General features: G+C 32.0%; 1 protein-coding gene across 4 annotated transcripts; it reads right to left on the bottom strand.

Annotated features, from left to right (window-relative positions):
• Positions 1–40: 40 nt before the first annotated feature.
• Positions 41–7,429, bottom strand: LOC130827132 (phosphoinositide phospholipase C 4-like). 4 transcript variants are annotated; one of them, XM_057692764.1, is made up of 7 exons: positions 6,963–7,428; positions 4,565–4,761; positions 3,736–3,871; positions 3,419–3,634; positions 2,180–2,677; positions 756–842; positions 41–448 (listed from the first exon to the last, which is right to left on the bottom strand). In XM_057692764.1, exons 1-7 carry the CDS (start codon positions 7,275–7,277, stop codon positions 155–157), a joined length of 1,743 nt encoding a protein of 580 aa, XP_057548747.1. In that variant the 5' UTR covers positions 7,278–7,428; the 3' UTR covers positions 41–154. The 4 variants fall into 4 exon arrangements, 3 of the variants coding, with proteins under 3 accessions (XP_057548747.1, XP_057548748.1, XP_057548749.1); XR_009047170.1 differs by lacking the exon at positions 41–448 and adding an exon at positions 1,171–1,405; XM_057692765.1 differs by lacking the exon at positions 756–842 and having other exon boundaries at positions 6,963–7,429.
• Between the last annotated feature and the right edge of the window lie 4,006 nt (positions 7,430–11,435).

The following is an 11,435-nucleotide window of genomic DNA, read 5'->3' as shown; positions in this document are numbered from 1 at the left end:
AAATATATTTTTTCTGCTAAACCAAACACCCTCGTCAAAATATATCAAACAAAATTGACCCTACATTTCTCATTTTCTATTTCAATGTTATTTCTTTTCTTATGAATTTTTATGTAATGACTCTACAAAATTTGGATGTCTAACCCTCTAAGAATTAGAGAAATTGAAATCTCATAAGAAGCTTTACTGAATTGAATATCTCTCCTTTACGATTATACAATGGAATTGCATGAATCCCAGGCTTTAATTCAGAAACAGGCAGACAAGTTTGGCCACCAAAATCATCCTTTTTGTCATTATCATATTCATAAACTTCAACTCTTAACAAAGCTAATTCAGGCACTGTTAATAGGAAGCTGAACTCTTCATTCCAAATAGGAGTCCATTGATCATCCTTTACTGCAGTCATTTGCATTGTCTCGTCTGCTCGAACGCCTGCTATACCAACCTACCATGGACACGCAATCACTGTAAAATACTAGGATCAAAGTACAAGGCTAGCTGTGGCGGGCCAGCCTTTTAAGGGGGCAAGAGGGGTTTGTACCTCGGGCCCATCTAAATTAAAATTTAAATAATAATGCTTTAATATTTAATAATTAGAGGCCTACAATAGTATATTTATTAATTAGGAGTCTATAATTAATATTTCGTTTTGGAGGGCCTGTTAAATCTCAGGGCCAATCTTGGCTGTAATTTAAATAAACAACTGGAATTAACAAGAATTAGTGAATTGAGTAGAGCATATTTGGACTTACTTTGGTGTAAAAATCTGGTGGAGAATACGTGTCAAAATCAGTTTTCTTGAAATCCATCCTCCAGCCATCTCCCATGTATATTTTCACCTATTTCCATGTTTGTAATGTTGTTTCTATGTTAGAATATTGGACAACCATTTTGAAACACTAGAAAGAGAATTACAATATGTTTGAATTTGAGGAAATGTAGGAAAAGGAAGAGGAAAATTAAATATAATGGGAAGGAATGGAGGGAAGGGATATGAAAGCAAAAACTCCAAAATTTTAACAAAATAAATTGTTAGTGCAAGTTCCAGATTATCTATGTGTGATGGCGATGACTTAATGACTCAAGACAAGGCACATTATGTTGTGAGCAACGATGAGAGTGCAACGGAGTTGAGTGCATCGATAGTGCATCAAATGAGCGTTATACCATGCCTTTAACGAGGCAAAGCATGGGTGGAGGATGGGCTCAAACAAAGCACGAGCCAACAGCATACAGAAGGCTACTCGTCAGGCGCTTGTTCGAGCGAGTGGTGGGCTCGTCCAAGCAGAAGCAGCTGATGAAGACTGTTGTTGGAGATAGGGACTCATTCGAGCAAGGTAATGGCTCATTCGAGCGCCCAATACAGAAGTCCAGTGGTTGTCTTTTTCATGCGACTTGATGGCTACATTGAAGGGTAATTAAATAATGAGTAATGGTGGTTAGTTGCTGCGTTTAAGTGTGACTTTAGAAGGGCTTTAGACTTCATAGAATGAACACACAACACATGTAGAGAAGGCTAATTCATAGTGAGGAGGCTAAGGTAAACACCAAATTAAAGATCTTTTCTTTTATGTTTTAGTATTGTGAATGATCTCCATATATGGCTTGAGAGTTTGTTCTCAAGTATGAAAATATTGCTGAATCCGTTAATAAAAGTAAACATCTGTTGATGGGGAGGTATCCAAGAGACCTCATAACTCGTTGTGTTTATTGTTTGTTATCTCTATTGTTCATATTCTATTTTTCATCTTCAACATTATTTCTTGCCAATGTTGGGTCCAAGCACCCCCTCTTTTACAAATCAATTCTGATAAAAAAGATTAGGATGAAAAACACACAATCTCCCCTCTCTTCCCTCTCCTTCCCTCCCCTTCTTTTCCTTATAAAAGTAATATCCAAACATAGTATTTAATTTTAAACTCTTGATATGGTAGTATTGTTACAATCACATTTGAGGGGTAAGATAGAGAAAGTATTGAGGAGGATTCAGAAGATTTCTCCCAAAAATGATAATTCTAGGTCCCATTTAAATTGTAAAAGAAGGGAGGATCATGGGTCATAGGTTAAATTAAAAATGTAGCAAATCTTATGGAACAAACGAAATGAAATATGTTGCAAACTTCAAAGGATGAAGGGAATATGCATTGTTGTATGGATACAAGGAACAAAAGCTTACCTTCAAAGTAACCTTCATGGGTAACTTAAGTTTAGGATCAAATACTTGATCATTGTCAATCAAAAAATGAGGTTTTTTAACATAACCACATCCTCCATTAGCTCTAAACATCCCATGCATTTGCCATAATGATCTTCCATAGCCCTGCATGTTGAATGCTACCATTTGAGCTCCATGAGTCCACCCAACAAATGGATTATAATTTGAAGAGTTAAATCGAGTTCCTTTTGGATAAATCCTTAACATATTCTTTTGTGTAAACCTAACAAGATCCTTGCCATGAGACGCTACAGCTTTTTCTAGCTTTTGTTCACTCAAACTCACACGAATAGCTTTTCCTTGATCATAATTCTTAATTGCTTCCTCCAACCTACATTTTCTCTGAGGAATTGCAATCAAAGATCTGTATGCAGGTGGTTCAAAACGCTGAGATTTATCTATGTAACAAACATCATTTCCATTCCCTTCTTCTTCTTCAGTTTCAACCACATTAATAATCTGCAACATTCAAGGATATAATAAAAAGAATTAATATTTTAATTTTACATTAATACTTGCATTAGCCCTTTTGTCCTTACCCTGCACCCTCTATTTTGGTTGTATAGTTTTAATAATAATCTAAAAGCAAATGTTTTACAAATTGATACTAATAGAGTATATAACATATTTAGGGTATACTCAATCAGAGGGGATCGAGTAATAGAGTATACAACATTTATTCAGGATATACTCAATCGGTCCATCTTAAAGTAACGGTTGAGGATATAGGATATGTTGATATTCTATTAGATACTAATTACTATCACTATATTTAGATTGCAAATTAGGAGAGTAAAGAGAGGGAAGAAGGGGAAGCGGAAGGAAAGGAAGTGAGAGGGGAGGGGTAAGGAGGCAGAATGTGCCTTTTTGTTTAGAAGGGAAGGGAAAAGAAAGGAAAACGATTGTTTTCCCTTTAATTCTTTTCACTTTAAGAGAATTTGTCCTTTTTTTTTCTCCAAACTTCTTCCTACTAAATCCCTCTTCTCTTTTTGTTACTCAAATAGGAAATTTTCCATCTTTTCAAATTCTTTCTTTTTTTTCCCAGTTTCTCTCTATCCAAACACGCTGTATGAAACTAAGCATGGGGTTCACTTTCTAACATGTTCCAATTTGTTATAATGATATATAGGAGGCTTAAAGCCATAAATCCAACAATATATAGAGGTAGTAGTGTATTAGTGCAATAAAGAAATGGGGCACCTTACGCTGAGAAGGATGTTGAAGATCTGGAAGGTCCATTCTCCTATCTGAAGCATTACTACTGACATCAACCATATCAGTTTCAGCTTCCAGACATTCTTTAGGTGGCTTTGTTGAAATAAGTATCTTGTGTTTCAATGTTTCTGGGGATGGGAACTCTTCCGGTTTTTCTTGATCTGGGCAGTACAACAATGTCCCAAATGTTTGTGTGATCATCTAATCAAACATCAATTTTAAAAAGATTATATTAACAAATGTAGCAAAATTATGTGGTACGGATGGAGTAGTATATCATATAGAGTGTTATTATTAATTACCTGAGCAGCTTTGGCTTGAAGTTTAGGTTTAAGGTGATCTTCAAGTGTAATGATAACAGGATAGTCAGATGAACAAAAAGCATGCTCATTTATTGCTTTTAGACATGTTTGGAGGTCTACTGGAGCTGTAAGGGTCCTATATATCATTATTAACAATCAAACATGTTACCAACATAATTAATACGAGTAAGAAAATCGAGTTTTGTCTCAGTTGGAGAGCAAGTATCACTTTTCTACTGGAAAGGTTATCTGTTCGATTCTCATTTACCCCTCATTACCCTTCCCTAAATCTACCTACATTGCAAGGGGTCTTTGAGGTGATCGACCGTACATGACCCTCTTTTTCTCCTTTATATGAAAAAAGTTAATAAAAAAAAATATGTTAAGTTTATTAATAAAAATATATACATACTTACTATAAATAAGGCGCACAATTAAAATTTTGCATAGGGCATTTACATTTTTTAAATTAAAAAAAAAACATACTCCCTCCAATTCAGCACTAACTTCCCATTTGCTTTTTGGACACTATTCATTTCTTACTCTTAATTTGTATATATTATTAATCTATAAATTAAAACATAGTCAAATGGAATCATTCGTCTCAATGGAAAGATTATTCATATCAACTTTTCATAATTTTTAATTATGCATAATTAGAGATATTAAGTATTAAATAAGTATATTGAATAGAGTACAAAAAGCAAATGAGACATTAGTATTAAATTTGTGGGAGTATAATAGTAGTTTGATTTTTACATACATAATCTATTGTGTGTATCAAATTCATAAAATAATGACGAATAGGAAGAAAAGAAAAGAAATGGACCTGCCATGAAGAACATTAATACCATCTTTATTAGAATTAGGCCATAAATCAAGCTCAATAACTCGAACACCTTGCTTCAAAGCTTTTATAATCAATCTATCACTACAATCGCTTGTTAATTGATTCCCTGTCAGGTATGAATTATGTCCCGTGTATATGAAATAATGCGATAATGGAGCACTCATTTCTTGATGAATCTGCACAATATATTAATTTTTTAAATTCTCCAACAATAAGTACACAATATTTTTATTTTAAATTCTCTTAATTTGTATTTAATTTTTAATCTATAGTAAAATTTTGTTTGATAGGTATCAATTTGAAGATTATTAAATTTAAATTTTTAGAATTTTTAATTATACATAATTAAAAATATTATAGATTTAATTAGTGTATTAACAAAGTAAAAAAGATAATAACTATGAAATGAAGGAAGTATATATATATTTTTTTGAAATCTACCAATATAATTAATACTCCGTCCTATTCACTTTAAGAGTCTCATTTGACTTTTCATGGATTTTAAGGAGAGTCAAAAGTGGGACCCTAAGGGTAGGAAAGAGAGTGGTATTATGGGTTTTTAATGTAAGGGATGAAAATTAATATGGGTAATGGAGGGTATAATTGAAAATAAGATAAAGCTACTAAGGACATAAAAGTCAAAAACACATACCAAAAATAAAAATGAGACAATTAAAGTGACTTGAACATAAAAGGAAATGAGACACATAAGCTGAATAGGAGAGAATATGTAAATAAATTAAATTAAATATAATATAAATTAATGTAAATTAATGTTTAAGTCGTTTTATTTTAAAGATTTTTTACGATGGGACACGACCATGATTCCAAATGCAAATAACGACATTGTGTAGTGGACAAGCAAATGAAATGAAAATGATTATGCAATGCCAGATTATGTGTCGGATCAATTATGTAGTAGGTTATACTTCTGTTATATAATGGATTTTTTTTTATGTATCAATTGGATTGGTGGTAAAGAATTGAAATGTGATAGATAAGAATTTATGATAAAAAAAAATTGGTCTAATTTATATATAAGAAAATCTATTTATTGTAACGTTATTGTTTTACACAAATTGATGTAATTTTAGAATTAAGATCACTACAACAAATTTAGCTTTTTGCGACATTCAATTTAGTGACATTTAAAAAAACGCTACTGATTTATATTTTTAGTGTAATAATTATTAGTTTTTATCTTAAATTTCACTACAAAGTAATTTAGCGACACTTTATTTGGTCTTTAGTGGCGTATATAATTGTTATTATAGCCTATAATAATATTTATGAGAAATGTTACTATATCCTATGTCGCAAAAAGCTTTAGTGTGATTTTTTATTATGCCGATAAAGGGTCTAATAAATGTCACTAAATCCTCTATATATACTATTAGAAATTTGAAGTAGCGACATTTAAATTATATGTCGCTAAATATATCCCACTAAAAGCAAATTATGTTGTCGTGGATATATACTTGATGTCCTCCTATAATTTTAGAGTGTACTCCTATAATTTTAGATTTGTGTATAAAGAATTTTTTGTATTTTACATTACTTGCTGTCCCTAAAAATGAAAATCGATATAATTTAGAGTGTTTAAGTTGATTATTATGGTAATACATTGAGTACGATGATGATTATTTTGTTATGTTGATGTAATTTTCCAGTGCACTCTATGAATTTATAATTAATAGGAGTAATAGATTATAGAAAAAATCTTATCTTACATCTAAAATCCTAAACATTCCTCTTTAATTGTTAGAATATGATCAAAAAAGATGTCAATTTAAATCAAAATATTTTAAAATAATACAAGTATTATAAAAAATTAATATCTAAATTGTAATAACTATATTATTAATAGAGTATACACTGCGAAAAAAAATAGCGTATATATTATATTTAGTAACTTTTAAAAATATTTAAACTAAATTAAATTTTCGACCAATAAAAAGAATCAATCAGTCGGGTCCATTTGGCAACTAATACCAAATCTAATAGAAGTGGAGATAGTTGATTAAGACAAAAGATGAATTCTTAAATCTAACAAATCCAAAAAAGTACTCCTATAATCAAATCATTCATTACTTTCTCTATTTCTTCCTTTTTGTTCAAATGTGATTTAATTAATATTATAATTGTCTTATAATTAAAGCCATTCTAATACAAAATCAAATATTATTTTAATTGGAGTAAATAATTTTATATTCGATTAAGTAATACTACATTGGAGTATTAATCTAATCTAACCTAAAATAATTGTAACGTACAATTGACTCATTTTTTAAGAGCTCAATACTTCTTGTTCCCACGATTCAGATTCCATAATTATAATTTTTTTTATAAAAAATATAATAAAAAAATAATAAATTACCTTGGGCTTGAAAGGAGGATTAAGTTGAACAGAGAAAAGAAAGAAGAAGAAATCCTCAAATGGGAGAGAATTTCTGGTAAACTTAGCAATGTGGTGTCTCTGATTCAACACATCCTCCACGATCTTCTCGGCATCGGCGGTTGTTGCGTCAGACAACCCTTGCTCTTCCACGAGAAAGCGCCGGAGTTGCTCCGGTGTCATATAATATCCACCATCTACATACTTTTTAAACAACTCTTTTATTTCACTTGGTGGTTCGGATTCAGTAAACCCGAACCGTCTTGTGAAACAACAACACACTCTATAGCTTCCCATGGAGTATATATATTTTTTGTAAGGACTAAAGAACGAGGAGAAAGAAAACAAAGGCAAAAAGTGTTTTTATGAGCAACTAATAAAATTGTAATACTATAGTCAATGGAATTTAGATCTAGGTAAAGAAAGATGGAATTGTAATGATATACTTAGAGAACAGCTATATATATTGTATGAAATGATGGGCAATTAATACGCGTAATATATGTATGTATACTTACCTTATGTCAATGAAGTAGTCAGCTGCACTGCATTTATCGACACTATTTATTATTCAAGTTTATTTTATATATTGTGGCTAATGTATAAATAAAAAATATAGGCAATTAGAATTTTGTTTTAATTGTCTAATTACATACTTTCATAATGTTATATTTTTTTAATTTTTAGATGTACATTGTTCAATATATTAATAATTAAAATAACATATTTAATTGCGTAAAAAGACAAATATAACAAGTATAATGGAACGGATGAAGTATGTGCAAAGTGAATACATTAGATATATTAAAATACTACCTTTTGTCCCTTTTAATTTGCATTATAATTTTTCATTTTGGGTTGTTACGTCATTTTGCATTATCTTTTTATTTGATAATAGATCTTACTTTTCTTTTAATCTTAATTATATTTCTAAACTCTTTTTTAATATCATCCGTTAAATTTATTATTTTTGTTCATTTAAAATCACATTTTTACAATTTTCAATATTTTTCTTAAAAATTTTTCTTTCTTGAAAAATTCAATCTCGGTGAAACAGAAGAGTACAGTAAAATATTAATATTAATATTTATATTAATATATAAAGTTGGCCTTAAATTGGTCATAATTGATTTAATTGGAAACAAATGGGAACATGAGATGTTTGGGTCACCAAATTACTAATCTCCAACTCCTCATTCAACACGGAAGATAATAATTTAGAATCAGAACAGGATATTATGTTAAGAATTGACAGTTGACTTTATAAACGAGGATGGATGACCTTGATTGCTGATTACTAAATACTTTAAAGAACCAAACTCTCATCACTCATCACTAACTAGTACTTGTTGGGTTCGATGGATGCTTAAAGCTGAATTTCAGGAAACACTTTCCTAACATCTATCTCAGGATCATAAACATAATTAAACATATGAATCATATAAAAGGATTAGTCTATATTACCTTTGTAGCGTGAAATCCACGAAATTAACGCGATAAGATAATATGGAGAGCCTCAAACGTTGCTCCTCTATTCAGTCTACCAGAATCAATTGAATACCAACGTTTGCTAGAACGGAAGAGTATTGTTTCTCTTGCTTTTACTGGTTTTTCAATAACTGTGTATGAGAATTGTATATCGTGAGAGTTTAAATAAACATATTTATAATACTCACACCCATCATCCCATTATCCCCACTTCTCCACTACTAGCATTATATCCTCATATAATACTAGTAACCTAGGTCAAAAGAAACCGATTCTTTTGTTAACCTAATTGGATCGCAAGCCCATACTCCTAATGGGCCCGAGTCATTTATCGTTCAATTGATTCTTTTGTAAGACCTTATAGGATTAATTATATTAGTTGTGGTCCAATTATTATTGACCCACCAATTATATTTATTCTCTAGCAAGCAAATATAATTACTAATAATAATTAACTTTATTATCTTCATAAATATCCTATATATTTATATTTAGTAATTGTCGGAAATGTCTACGGACATATTCCTTCAATCTCCCACTTGTCCGAAGACAATTGCACAATTATAAATTCCTTAAGCCACTTAATGTGAAATTTGACAACACAGTGTTATTTCTCAAATTATGTTTCTTGATCTTTGAGTTCGAATTGTTCAACTAAGGATTAACCATTTAATCTTATTCCGCATGGCCATGCAATTTTCAATTCTCGCTCATCAAGAGGCCTACACACCAATCCTATCACATAGGAGGACTTATTCATTCTTGTATGACCATAACTCCCACTCAATTCTTAGCCCACCTGATCACTACCTTTATAGCCTCCTTTTACAGCACGACGTTTAACAGCGTCAAGGTTAAACTAATTATTTCGTAGTGATTAAGACATACTCATGTCTAAGGAATCCACTAAATATAAGGATTCGATTATGCCCTTTCGAATCAGATTAGGTCAAGTCTCAATGCATCAGGTATGCATCCATGTAATCGATTAAACATCTCTATGTTTCCATAGCCCATGGAACCGAGCTATCAATTAATTATATGCTAATCTTTAATAAACCACTTATGTCCAATTTAGTGATTTAGATTAGGGACATTATATAAATTGTGATTTCAGTTCACTTATAGGGTTCCATTATCGAAACGTTTCCAATAATCCTATTGAAAACACAAATTATATGGACATTTTATTTAATACTAAACCAAGCAATAAGAAACAAACTATTTATATTATTGATAAACATTCCAAACATATGGTAAACATAATTCTTTATAATTGTAAACATGAAGTAAACAACCTAAAGACATTCTCCTATATGCTTAAGCCCCATGGACCTAGTATGACACTCATGCTTCGGCTGAGGGAGTGGTTTAGTCAACGGATCTACTATGTTATCCGTGGTATCAACTCTACTTATTATTACATCCTGTCTTCCAACAATTTCTCGAATAAGATGGAATTTTCTTTCAACATGTTTAGATTTTTGGTGAGATCTAGGTTCCTTGGATTGAGCAATAGCACCTTCGTTATCACAATACAACTTGATGCCATTCTCAATGCTAGGAACTACACCCAGTTCACTAATGAACTTTTTAATCCAAACTGCCTCTTTTGCTGCTTCAGCTGCTGCTATGTACTCAGCCTCTGTTGTAGAATCTGCAACTGAACTCTGCTTGGAGCTCTTCCAGCTCACAGCTCCTCCATTCAGACAAAATATGAAACCAGATTGGGATCGGAAGTCATCTTTGTCAGTTTGGAAGCTTGCATCAGTGTATCCAGTGACAAACAACTCATTAGCTCCGCCATATACCAGAAATTTATCCTTTGTCCTTCTTAAGTACTTGAGGATATTTTTCGCTGCTATCCAGTGTGCATCTCCTGGATTGGACTGGTATCTGCTGCACATACTCAAAGCAAATGCAACATCTGGTCGAGTACATATCATAGCGTACATGATTGATCCTATTGCAGAAGCATAAGGAACATTATTCATACGCTTGAACTCTTCTGAACTCGATGGGCACATAGTCTTGCAAAGTTTAATGCCATGTTGCACAGGAATAAACCCTCTTTTGGAGCTTTCCATTTTGAACTTTGTGAGAATCTTATCTATGTAAGTCTCTTGATTTAGTCCAATAAGTCTCCTCGATCTATCCCTATAGATCTTTATTCCCAGTATGTACTCAGCCTCTCCCAGGTCTTTCATGGAGAAATGACTTTTAAGCCATTGCTTGACCGACTCAAGTATGTTTTTGTCATTCCCAATGAGGAGTATGTCATCTACATACAGGACTAGAAAAGTGATATTACTCCCACTTAACTTCTTGTATACACAAGATTCCTCTTTATTTCTGAGAAAGCAAAACTCTTTGACTGCCTCATCAAATCTAAGGTTCCAACTCCTTGATGCTTGCTTCAATCCATAAATGGATCTCTTAAGCTTGCATACTTTCCTTGGATTTTTCGGATCTTCAAAACCTTGTGGTTGTGTCATGTACACATCCTCTTTTAAGAACCCATTCAAAAAGGCAGTTTTGACGTCCATTTGCCATATTTCAAAGTCATGAAAGGCAGCTATCACAAGGATTATCCTAATGGATTTTAGCATGGCTACTGGAGAAAAAGTTTCATCATAGTCTATACCATGAATTTGTTTGAACCCTTTTGCTACCAACCTTGCTTTGAAAACACTAATGTTTCCATCCTTGTCTGTTTTCAGTTTGAAAATCCATTTGCATCCAATGGGTTTTACCCCATCAGGCAAATCAACCAAGTCCCAAACTTGATTTTCAGACATGGAATCCATTTCAGATATCATGGCTTCAAGCCATTTTTCGGAGTCAGGACTCTCCAAAGCATCTTTGTGACTAGTAGGCTCTTCTGATTCTAACATGGTTATTTCAGAGTTTTCTGTCAAAAGGAAATCAATATATCTTCTTGACGGAATTATTGTCCTACTAGACTTA

Source organism: Amaranthus tricolor, chromosome 11 (assembly GCF_026212465.1).
Source record: "Amaranthus tricolor cultivar Red isolate AtriRed21 chromosome 11, ASM2621246v1, whole genome shotgun sequence".
NCBI lineage: Eukaryota > Viridiplantae > Streptophyta > Magnoliopsida > Caryophyllales > Amaranthaceae > Amaranthus > Amaranthus tricolor.
This window is presented reverse-complemented; position numbering and strand designations above follow the sequence as displayed.